Source organism: Colias eurytheme, chromosome 4 (genome assembly GCF_061535395.1).
Source record: "Colias eurytheme isolate Ceu_HAF_F1 chromosome 4, ilColEury1 Martin Lab GWU primary, whole genome shotgun sequence".
NCBI classification, from domain to species: Eukaryota; Metazoa; Arthropoda; class Insecta; order Lepidoptera; family Pieridae; genus Colias; species Colias eurytheme.
This window is the reverse complement of record NC_142983.1, coordinates 10,361,064-10,374,233: the sequence shown is the minus strand read 5'-3', so window position 1 is coordinate 10,374,233 and position 13,170 is coordinate 10,361,064. Positions and strand designations below refer to the sequence as shown.

At 30.9% G+C, this 13,170-nt stretch overlaps 1 protein-coding gene across 1 annotated transcript; it reads left to right on the top strand.

The window, feature by feature from the left end:
* Nucleotides 1–4,441: 4,441 nt before the first annotated feature.
* On the top strand, nt 4,442–12,090 carry LOC149909181 (putative fatty acyl-CoA reductase CG5065). The gene is made up of 11 exons (XM_090101415.1): nt 4,442–4,491; nt 7,366–7,468; nt 8,169–8,285; nt 8,513–8,635; nt 8,893–9,018; nt 9,277–9,430; nt 9,743–9,844; nt 10,119–10,305; nt 10,539–10,645; nt 10,926–11,055; nt 11,276–12,090. Exons 2-11 carry the CDS (start codon nt 7,373–7,375, stop codon nt 11,526–11,528), a joined length of 1,395 nt encoding a protein of 464 aa, XP_089957541.1. The 5' UTR covers nt 4,442–4,491; nt 7,366–7,372; the 3' UTR covers nt 11,529–12,090.
* The last annotated feature ends 1,080 nt before the right edge of the window (nt 12,091–13,170 follow it).

Here is a 13,170-nt window from a genome sequence, read left to right as displayed (position 1 = left end):
TAACATTATTTAAATTATAGCTAATAGGAACCTTTGTTTACAGCTTACTACATTTTTTTAAAGAAGTCGGTTTTGCGAGTTTCTAAATGACACACCAAGTTCATATTGAGAATACTGAAAACTGAAAAATACTATAAAATACTAGCGGTCCGCCCCGGCTTCGCCCGTGGTACATATGAAAAATAGATGTTGGCCGATTCTCAGACTTACCCGATATGCACAGAAAATTTCATGAGAATCGGTCCACCCGTTTCGGAGGAGTATGCAGACTAACATTGTGACACGAGAATTTTATATATAAGATTCCAATATTGTTAATTAAATTTATTAGTGTAATATAATGGCATAAAAATTAAAAATACACGATTTATATATTTAGAACGAATATGCTTTGTAGATTGGCCCGAGGCGTTTTTTTTTTGTTTTTGAAACTAATTAATAATTTTAAATTACCTTAATAACATTCAAGTATTTGGAAAAACAGGAAATTATTTTGTTTGTGTGTGGAGTTTTGTACAGTCAGCAACATCAACTTTAAACAATTCATTTATGTAATCCGAAATTTATGAAAAGAAAAATGATTGGAGGCGCGATTGAACTATCGTTTTACTGTAGCAATGCAAGGCTGTGTTCTTAATATTATGGGAGACACAGTTGTAGTAACTTTTAAGATTGACTAAGAGACGGTTTTGCATCGCAATAGTCACTTTTATTTAGTTTAGGAATTTTGCTGTTTTGATTATAGACGTTTTTTCAAATTCGTGGTGTGTTTTTTTGTCTTCTGTTGCTGACTGTACTAAAATATATTGGGATATTATAATAATTTGATTTTTAAAACCTAATTTAGAACGGGATTATAAGAAATGTCATTTTTTGTATTTAAGTCTTATTTAATTCTGTGTTTTCGTGTTTATAAAATTATTATTAAATGATTTTTATTATTTATTATTAGATTAAGTAAGTCATGGGTAAGTCGAAAATAGTTTATTTTTCTATAATATTTTAATTTGTTACTATTGACGATTCTAAATTGTATAATGTTTAGAAAGCCGGAACCAGGATATGTTATATCCGACTAATATTATAAATGCGAAAGTTTGTGAGGATGTGTATGTGTATGTTTGTTACTCTTTCACGCAAATACTACTGAACCGATTACAATGAAATTTAGCACACATATAGTGGGTTACTTGGATTAACACATAGGCTAGGTTTTATCCCGGAAATTCCACGGGAACGGGAACTATGCAGGTTTTTATTTGAAAACGCGGGCGAAGCCGCAGGCGGAAATATTTAACAAGAATATAACCTTCATTCTTATCTGCGTATGTGATAATCAGTTACCTATGTGATGCTCTATTATGCAAAATAGTTGAGTTTATATTGATGCGATTTCGTACGTAGATAGTAAATACATTTACATATTATAACAGTGCATTTACATCAAACGAGCGAATTGTGGCGAATACGCATTCTAGCCCCAATGTGTCAAATTATTTTAGTGTAAAATAGCATAGAGCAGTCTTTCATTGTTCTTAGTGCGTTCGAAAAAATTATATGCAATGTTCTAATACTGAACAATGAATACGAGTATTCATCGGCGGACAAAGAAAGAAAGAACACGAAATAATGCTCTTGCTCTAGCTCTATGTTCACCACCGTAACATCCCGGTTTTGTCGGACACTACTGCGCATCTTAATTGGATTCTTTGGCTAATGATTAAGTTATGATTAAATAAGATAAATTCAATAGATAAGGCTTATCACCGGAAACTCGAATTACGATTACATACATTTAAGATAGCAATAGATCAGAATGTGATTGCAAAGTTTTAACCAGATAAAGGCTTACAAGAATGGTGCCGACCCGGGCCCTCCCGGATACACGTGACGATCATCCTTACCTTTAAAATAATCAATCAAAATCACTATCAGTATCATCACTACATAGCATAAAACAAAGTCGCTTTCTATGTCCAATATATACCTATCTATGCTTAAATCTTTAAAACTACGCAACGACTTTTGACGCGGATTTTAATAGATACCTAGAGTGATTATCTAGGAATATTTTAAAATATAATTTATTGGGTTTAGAACAAGCAGGCGAAGCCGCGGGCGGATCGCTAGTCACTACATAGAATAAAACAAAGTCGCTTTCTCTGTCCCTATGTTAGGGACATACATGTTGCTATCGTTTAATTATATCTATTGAGTGAGAGTTTACTTCTTCACTACATAGTATAAAACAAAGTCGCTTTCTCTGTCCCTTTGTATGCTTAAATCTTTAAAACTACGTAACGGATTTTGATGCAGTTTTTTTAATAGATATAGAGTGAATCAAGAGGAAGGTTTTAATATATAATTTATTATGTTTTAGACAAAGCGGGGAAAGCCGCGGGCGGAAAGCTAGTAATATTATAAATGTGAAAGTATGTTCATCTGTTGCGGCTTCGCCCGCTTTGTCTAAAACAATAAATTATATACTAACCTTCCTCTTGAATCACTCTATCTATTAAAAAAGACCGCATCAAAATCCGTTGCGTAGTTTTAAAGATTTAAGCATACGTCATAGGGACATAGGGACAGAGAAAGCGACTTTGTTTTATACTATGTAGTGAAGAAGTAAACTCTCACTCAATAGATATAATTAAACTATAGCATCAATTATTTTTTTTATCACGAGTGAAGGACAGCTGTGGCTAATCAAAACTAAATTCCTTTCTCTAATTAGTATAATTTCTAAGAAACAATTCCGACAAAGGTAATTTTGTTTTGCGTAGCGAATATATCAGTGGTGGGAAAAAAAAAATTCCCACCGCAGATTATATTAGCTGTTTATGACATGTTCTTCTTTTATAATTCGATCCAACTATGAATTAGAGGCTTCTTGATTAGAGGAACTTTAATAACATTTAGATAGCATTTATCATTGAACAATTTTCTTCATGAACATAATTACATACGTTCTTTGTCCTGCTTGATTGAGACTTTGTTTTTGCTCAATTTTCACCTATCTAAAGCCGGCTACTCACGTACCTGCCGTAGGGGCGATATTGGTACCATCTCGTTCTCTAAATTACCCCTGCTTGCCTATACACATCACAATTAAGGAGCCAATTCCAATATTGCCCCTGCTGCAGGTACGTGAGTAGCCGATCTAATATAAATCGAACCTACGACTGCTTGTTACTACGTTCGTTAACCACTAAACCAAGGGTGTGTTTATATTTTAAGGATTTGATTCATTTTAATTCTGAAAATAAACTATGAATTCAGAATTGCTCGAATATAACTAAATTCGGGTTGTGCATTCGGACACAATTTTGCAAGTAGGTATTAAGGCATTTTTCGAATTATGCTTGTGCCCTGAGGTTTTACCCGCAGTGCTCCACTCCTGTTGGTCGTAGCGTGATGATTGAATTTAGCATATATAGCCTTCCTCGATAAATGGGCTATCTAACGCCGAAGTAGTTCCTGAGATTAGCACGTTCAAATAAACAAACAAACTCTTCAGCTTAATATTAAGTACCTATAGATGACTAAAGTGACTTTGTATTACATTACATGAGAACTAAAAAAAATAAATACATTACGCTACGTTTATTTGTTTACAATAATATGAAACAATTAATGACAGAGTTTAAACCTTTCTGAGTGTATTATATTATTCATTCATTGTTCGCTGACCCTCAGTTATACACACATTATAATGGTATAAATTATTTTGTTTTTGTTTTAAATCTGTAAGTACTTTACGACAATTGCTCTTAGAAGGGTTTTTTAAATAAAAATACGAAAAAAATAAATACATATTATGTAGTTACATGTAACATAGTTTTTAAAAAGCAAAAAAAGTGCTAAGTGAAGAAGATTTTTAAAATATTTTTTAATGTGAAAGTGCTTTAGTTATGTTTGCAGTTTTATCTATACTTATATTATAAAGAGCAAAGGTTTGTAATAATTATGTATGTATTTATGTAGGTTTATGTATGTATGTAGGTTTTCACGCATAAACTACTGAACCGATTACAATGAATTTTAGCACACATATAGAGGGTAACTTGGATTAACACATAGGATAGGTTTTATCCCGGAAATCCCACGGGAATGAGAACTATGCGGGTTTTCCTTTGAAAACGCGGTCGAAGCCACAGGCGGAAATCTATAGTGATTTATAATTTTTGCATTTGTTTTTGGTTTTATCACAAGCTTCCGTTTGAATTGGATAGTAATTAAAAAGTTCCAGAATTGATAAGGGTTAGCAAGCAAGTATTCAGTTATACGATTTATTCAGATAAGATATTGAGTGTATCTATGTACGAGTCTATAAAAATTAGTGGTTTTCTTCGTCAAGCACAGTTCCACCGTGGGCCTTATGGATCGCACATAACCTATAAGATATAATATTTTATAACAATAATTATTGTGGTAATATTAAAATTTAAAACCAACTTAGTGGTGTAGTGCACTTAAAGGAATTTTGAGAAGGTAAACATTGTTGTTTTTTTGTACACGAGTAAGATGATTGTAAACAATAATAATTTATACATTTATTTATGTTTTTAAATACCTGAAGTGTGAGTGTGAATACTACTGTGATTTTTTTAATAAATAGCTTTAATCAGATCGAAAATTAATAAATGGAAATTCTTTTATATTTTTTTTTGTTTAATTCAAAAGGATAATTTAAGGACTTTACCTTAATATTATTCATCTTAATTTAAGTAATTTTTTGTTTGGTTACAAATCAATGACATGGTAATAAAATGATTAATAAATTTCTATAATAAGCATCTTGAAAAAATTCCTTTGTAATAAATGTTATTGATATAAAATTGCATATTGCTAAAATTATTATTTGAATAAAAAAACAAAAACATAAATAAATTAATGTTCAAATTGTACATCGTAAAATTTAATGTATGCTGTTTAATAATAAAATATAATAAGAAAATAGATTTTTACCCTTTTTATAAATCCAAAATTAACATGACAGGATAATTACTTAGATTCATATTAAAGGTCTCCAATTAGATTAAATTGATCATATTTTTTTCTAAAACTATTGTTTAAAATCAAATTAACTTTACGAGTTTAAACAAAAAAGATTTTTACTACGTAGATTTTTTATATAAATTCACTAAGCATCAAAAGAGAATAATTAAAGTTAACCTGTTAACTTTTATTTGAAAATTAAATTAATTATATTTAATTATAGGCCTTTTAATGCTATCAAATTTTAAAATATAAATTAGTATCTTAATATTTTCTTGTGTTTTTACGCTTTTCTTATAATTTTTGATCTGTTGTGTGATCGTGCTCGCTAAAAAGTCTATAAATAACTTATGAATTATTTGCATTGAATATGATTTTAGGATGGATTACAAACAGGATTAGAGGATTTGTAATGCTCTTATTTAAACAAATATATTGAATTAATATTTTAGTAATAAATAAGGGAAAAATCTGCTAATACCTACAAAGATATTTAGGCGTTCCTCAAGGATCCTTACATGGTCCGCGGTTATTTAATATGTATAGTAATGATAATTTTATCGATTAAAACTTTAGAAACTGAAGATAATATTAATATTATGTACGTATAGTTTCAATTACACCATGACTGTACTAATATGATTGGCAAAGTCTCATTGAAGTTCGAGTGCCCTTTTAAAAATAATATCTACCTTATGTAAAACCACAAAAACATTTTAATTTCTGGAATTAATGTTACACATCAACGATCTTCTGAAACCCGGTATCTATGGGTACGCAGAAGATAGCACTGTTGTGGAGAGATACGTATCCAGCGCGCGATCCAGTACGGCACAAATTCAGTCTCTACGGGAGGCGATGGTCGATTGCATGAACTTGTCCTTACAGGCGGTGTCCGATTGGGGCGATGCCAATCTAGTCAAGTTCAATGCGACTTAGACCCAGGCGTGTCTATAAATAAAAATCTTAATACACCATTTCTAGTATCAATCTTACTCGATAAACTCTTTTTTTATATCTTCATAATATTATGATACAGAGTCCTTATAACATAATGACCTAAATATTTTAAAGCCTTTAAATCATTTGTGGGTCGTTTCATCTGAAGAAGTTCAGGGGACAATGATAAAGCAGTATTATTTCCAGTGTGGGAAAGTGATGACGCTAGACGCTTTATAGCGCTGTCATTTTTACACACTGGTAGGTAATACTACTGCTTTAACGTATGATGGAACGGGGGCAGTTCAATGCATTTCTATTATATTATGGAAATATTATTGATAGATTCTTCTGGTTTGATGAAAATGAATCTCCTTCGCAACTGTTATCGAAAATCACTTTCGATTATACGAATCTTGGTCAGTGATTAATTGTTATTATCAATGTGTGATTATTGCAATTAGTCGGCCTTGAACGTGACTGTGGGTGAACTGTAGGTATCGGTTATCAATGCAAAATTATTTCATTGACTAGCTTACCGCCCGCGGCTCGCCCGCTTTGTCTAAAACCTAATAAATTATATACTAAAACCTTCCTCTTGAATCACTCGTTCTATTAAAAAAACGCATCAAAATCCGTTGCGTAGTTTTAAAGATTTAAGCATACATTGGATATGTCCAACATAATATGTGTGGGACATAGGGACAGAGAAAGCGACTTTTTTTATACTATGTAGTGATGAATTAAGTTTTCCAATCTATGAATTGAGTGCATTTATTTTTTCATTCAACATGATTCTGAGATTCTTTTAATCATGTGCACTTGCTTATTTTTGGTCAATCAGGCGTATTTACTTACTTTGAGATGATTTACTTTCACTGTATAGTGAAAGTAAAGGTGTAGGACTATCAAATATTTTATTAAGAACGCAAAAGATAAAAAAAAGAACATTTCCATAAAAATATTAATTGATCACATAGTGACTTTGGCCTATAAAGCGTATCATTCAGGGCACTATTATCAATTATCGTGACGTCAAATAAAAAGAATAGAGTTTGATAAAATCGGGGTTGATAATCGGCTAATTAGCCTCAAGGTGGATTAAATTGTGTAATGTTTCAATGAATTTTATCATTTGGAAATAGGACATTGTAGTCGGGTCACGGTCAATGTAATGTGAATAATCCTTTTGGTGTTACAGAATTTGGTTTACGAATCATGCCCGTATTATATTGCAAGGTTTATATTCCAAGGTCATGACGTCATTCACCTTGCCAAAAACTGGTTAATTAAAATCATGATATAGTAAATACTCATTGACAACATATTGAAATGCACAGACTGTTTGTATGATCAATGCATCCTGTGTGATATTATAAACAAATTTATAACTATTTAATACAATAACATTCTTATTATTGTTTTCAGATTCGTAATGGCGTCAATGGATAACATGACTGACATCTCAGTACCTGGTTTTTATGCCGGGAAATCTGTATTCATCACTGGTGGAACTGGCTTTTTAGGAAAGGTAAAAATTCTGATATAGTATTTCCTAGTCTTTGATTTTACGCGGGTATTATACATAGGCCTTAATAATAAAAAGTTAAACAATGGATAAATTTCTACCATAGCTGTGTCGCTCTTGCTCACATGAAACGTCAATCATAAAAACAAGACAGGTTATTGCAATAACTAATCCATTGCAAAGCGAATGGATAACATTTTATTAGTAAGACCGTTAGAAATTAAAGATTTTAACGTGATCACGCTCACTATACAAAGTGTGTCTGGGAAATAATATAATGAATAAATCGCGTTTAAAATCCGTTAAATCTTTATTTTCTGAATTCTGATCTATCTTTAGTAGGCACCAATAGGAAGTTTTATTATCTCGTTAATGAATATTTCATTATACGTAGATTAATAATATTTTTTAAATACGTAAATAACAATACAAAAATGCCGTTTATATAACTGCTAGTTACGTCATTTTTGAGAAAGATCTTTAAAGTTCAAGGTCAATTCTTAAGAAAAAAAATATTAATACATTCTTTTAATTTATCTTATACCTTATATTTAAGGAAAACGACGTACTTGTTAGTTAGTACATATTATACATTTTTTTGCATATACCATACTTTACATGTCTGTCAAGTATATGTAAATTATTTGGTATTACCATAATATGCTAATATGATACGATGATAATTTAATTATATTTTTGACAGGGCCTTATAGAAAAACTGCTATACAGCTGCAAAGACATCGGCAAAGTATTCATCTTAGTTCGAGAGAAGAAGGGCGTATCAGGCATTGACAGGATTAAGAAGATCCTGGATTCCGAGGTAATTACAATTCAAATATATACCTAGGTATAGTTAATGTAAATTAAAAAGAATGAGAAAAAAGCTTATTAACAATTCCATAAATGGTAAATTTTAAACTGTTTAATTTTAATTACGAATATTTACGACTTTAATTAATTATCTGATAAATTGACAATACATTTTTAAAGATAAAAACTATCATGTTTATTATTTATTTATTATTTTATTATCCATTTCATCAACAGCCCTTCGCTCGATTGAGAGAATCACGGCCTCAAGATTTGGAAAAGATAGTACCAGTCTATGGGGACCTTGTCGCAGAAAACCTTGGAATCAGTCAAGAAGATCAGGAAACACTTTTTAATGAGGTGAGAGGTTTGTTTTGTACGCATGAAAGTAATAGAAAAAATATATCACGTACTGGCATGTTAGATAACAAATTTAAAAATAGAACATTTAACGAAAGAAAAAATTAAATGATTAAAAGATCGCCTTATAAAATGTAAAAAAAGAAACAATTAAAATAAATGTGGCCAGTGTAAATTGTAACCATGAACATGACCAAAAATGTATCCCTAGTTGTTTGTTTTAATCCGGCAACTTTCTTATATTTAAAAATTTGTAGGTATCTGTCGTATTCCACTTAGCTGCTACTATCAAGTTCAATGAACCATTGTCAGTGGCAATGAAAGTGAACGTCGAAGGTACGAGGGAGGTGATGAAGCTAGCGCAACAAATGAAGCTCTTGAAGGTAAGAATAAATATGTAAATAGATTTTGTCATAAAATGTTCTGTAAGAGAAAAGTTTGTATGTTGGTTAATGAACTAAAAATTAAAAATTTGTATTGTTCTCCAAACCGAAATCAAACTAGAAATATAATAAACAGCAATTCTTAGAAATATTTCTATGCAACTAACCAATATGTAAAAAGTAAATATATTTACGCTGAGAAGGGTAAATATAATTACATAATATTATAAATATTAATCTAAACTGTTTATTTTGCAGTCGTTTGTGTACGTATCAACAGCGTACTCAAATACGAGCATGACAAGATGTCACGTGGAAGAGAGGCTCTATCCATCACCTAAACCTATGAAGGAGGTCTACGATTTAATCGAAGATAACGACCCTAGCGAAAGATTTACACCTGATGTTTTAGGTAAATAACATTATTGACAAAAAGTACTGAATCTTTACTAATATTGTAAAACTAAAAGTTTGTTTGCTTGTTTGTAACTTTGGTTGGACTAATATCAGGAACTACTGGTCCTATGTGAAAAAAACTTTCAGTGTTATATAGCCCATTTATCGGAGAAGGCATTTATAACATCACGTTAAGAACAAAACCAATGGTGATAAAACCGCGGGGCACAGCTAGTACAGAATATAATTGACGATCACTTTAAGTAACAAGACAATAGTAAATGAAGAAATAATAACAAATTATAATTTGGAATGATATTTGTTACAGATGGTCGTCCTAATACATATGCATTTACTAAGGCCCTTGCTGAAAATTTTGTAGTTGAAAATCATGGAGATATGCCCACAATAATCGTGCGACCAGCAATAGGTAAGTTTATACATAAATCAGTATTATAAATTTGAAGTTGTTTACATGTTTGTTTCAATTATCAGCCAGTTATAATCGATATTAAGAAATCTTTTAGATTGATATAATACATTGCGTTAAATATTCATATCAATTACTGCTTATCTAATATTGACAAAAACATTATATTCTTTATCATTTATTACACCATAAGTATCATTACCATTGCCTGTAAGTTTAAATTGATCTTCTCTTTTCTAGTAGCTAAATTTTATATACAAATCTTCAATTTTAGTGACAGCAGCAGTTAAAGAACCAGTCGAAGGTTGGATTGATAACTGGCAAGGTCCTACACCAGTTCTGGCCCTTATTGCCAAGGGATGGGTGCGCACTTTGTACGGAGACAAGAAATTTGCTTTCGACATGATTCCTGTTGACTACGTCATCAATCTTACAATTATTAGTGGAGCACGTTGCAAGAAGTAAGTTACAATGACGATCTATTTCATTAATATTAATTATTTATCTTTTTGGAATTTTTAACTGCAATTAAAAAAAGACCATAAGCTAGTGTACGTCATTTTATTTGTACTTTTATAATTATATCTGTATTAAACAAATATTTTATTATATTGTTTTTACTACAATAAGTTGCTGCAATCCTAAAAGCTATGTATGTATACAGTATTCATTAATCTATTTTCTGTTTGTCTAGATCCAAAGAAGTTCCAATTTATCATGCCTGTAGTAGTACGAGCAACCCCATATCATTAAAGGAAACATCTGTATTGTACACTAAAGAAGCCTTGAAACATGGATACAGTAAGTTATTTCTTTAAATGTTGCTATTAATCATGAAACTAAATTTAGTGAAAAAAAAAAATTGGTCATCTCCCATATTACCGTCTAGTTTCAAACACTTTGTATGGAAATGAAGAACGACTTTGCTTTTTTTTTACGACTTTTTTTATAATTATACGCAGATATTTTTATTTTCAAGAAATAAGAAATGTTTTGAATACTATGAACTCAATCATATAAGTTTTTGGAAAATTATAACTTCCAGAATGTTACTTTAATAAAAAAATGTTTCTATTTTTAGATGAGTTACCATTCCCGGGCATGCTGTTCTCCAAATCAGAGTGGTTACTGACATTGGCAACGTTTATTCTGCAAACAGTACCGGCTTATTTAGCAGATTTCGTCCTCTATCTACTCGGAAAATCTACGAGGTTAGTAATTTGTCTCTTGCCTGATTATGCAATTCGATTCATGACTGACTGCTATTATAGATGTGAATATTTCTATGATTCTATCTTTACCTAGTTTCATTACTACTAATATTTTGCTCATATCTTATCTAATATTTTTATTTTCTGCTTGCGCTTGAGCGCTCAAATTACATTTTCATATACTGAAATAAACTATATCTAAACCTCTCCATCTTTCTAGGTATGTCAAAACCCAGACCAAACTTGCATCATATTTGGACACGATCCGATTCTTCTCTTCCCAATCCTGGATGATAATGAGCGACAAAACAAGAGCCATGTTCTACAACCTCAGTCCTGAAGACCGCAAGACGTTCCCCTGCGACGCTTCCCTCTTCAGTTGGGAAGAATATATGCCTGTCTACTATCACGGTGTCAAACGGTATCTCATCGACCCAGCTGAGAAAAATAAGAAGAGTTTGTCCTCAAGTTAATTCTGTAATAGGCATCAATTTAACGTTATTGCTATCTCATTATCACTTAGTGGAGCGAAAGGATCACAAAATAGTTGGGATTTGAGGGAAGTATGGGTTAGTGCTGGAATGTATCAAGATAAAAGCATCGCTGATGTTATAGGTAGATATCTTGATAGAAAAGATTATTAGAAGAGTAATTGTTGGAGATAATTTGTGTCTCTGTATGAACTATTGTGATATTAGTCCAATACTTATAGAATTAGTGTATTTCTATGTGAAATATGTGAATGGAGTGACACTGTAGTTATTATATAACTAAGTAATTATTATATAATGGGTTAGTCATTGCTCAATATTTATTCAAGCCTTGTTATTTAAGAGTAAACTGACCTGATTATTCAGTTTGTATTTTAGCAGAATTTAAATATTTTAAAAGATCTTTTTGTAATAATACAAACGAAACAGTAAAATACGAAAAAAGTTAAAATTATACATCCAGTTTAGAATACTTCTAGGTGTAAGGTAATTTTAAGTTAGAATAAGGTAATAGCTATTTATTATATTGTATCTAATAAAAATTATGATGATGAGTTATTTCTTTAATTTAATATCTTTCATTACTATAATTTATGACAAGTCAAATATATTATTCGACTGACCGGTTGGCTTAGTTGTTAGTGACCCTGCCTTCCAAGCCAGAGGTCGTGGGTTCGATTCCCACCCAGGACAAATATTTGTGTGAATTGTGTGTGTTTGCTCTATGTTTGGGTGTTCATTATATAAATAAGTATTTATTTAAAATTAAATACGTATGTTTATCAGCCATCTGGTTTCCATAACACGAGCGAAAGCTTAGTAAGGGATCAGAATTGCCGTGTGTGAAAATTGTCCAGAAATATTTATTTATTTATTATTTTAAAAGTGCAGTGCAGAATGCAGAATGGCAAGCGCAGCAAGTGCAGAATGGCCATAAAATGCAGAATGGCTTGTTGATAATATTCCGAAGTTAGTAAATAGTTTTCTTTTAATCATATTTTCAGTTCACTGTTCAGTTCCAGAGATTCATATCTCTTCCATCTCACAGTTTCTCATCTTGGTCAATGGTCTCCATAACAACCTGTAACACGAAAAAATAAAATTTTAAAATCGATGTATCTGTTCTATTACACAAAATAAAACATGGTTAAAATTGTTAGTATTTTCACTTCAAATATCAAACACATTATAACTGATAAACTTATTAAACGAGAACTCTTAAAAAATAAAACACCTCGAATCAATAAAAATATTGAAAATAATAAATCAAAGTTTATTAAACCGTTGAATCAATCATTGGATTGAACATTTTTTGTCAACAATTTTAAGTACAAACAGCATCACTATAAAGATTATTTATTTAATTCTAAATGACAACCTCCAATAAATTACCATTATTTATTTTGGACTGTAGTAAGTTAATAAACAACCCAAAATTAGTAACAATTCTATTTGTTTCAAGCTGGATACATTTAGACTTAACTAATATATGCGTAAATGTTGAGACAATCTGATAGATCCTAGCCAAATATAGGGTTTTGCTGATGAGATTGTAACTTTGTAGTGAATATACATGATTTTACTGAATATGTAGATTTCTATATACGTGTAGCTGAATGTTTTA

Bases quoted from the DNA above. Each gene is read 5' to 3' on its own strand.
- LOC149909181 (XM_090101415.1), top strand. From the start codon at position 7,373: ATGGCGTCAATGGATAACATGACTGACATCTCAGTACCTGGTTTTTAT. The intron at 8,636-8,892 runs GTGAGAGGTTTG...AAAAATTTGTAG, and splicing joins AGGAAACACTTTTTAATGAG to GTATCTGTCGTATTCCACTT. The intron at 10,646-10,925 runs GTAAGTTATTTC...TTCTATTTTTAG, and splicing joins AGCCTTGAAACATGGATACA to ATGAGTTACCATTCCCGGGC.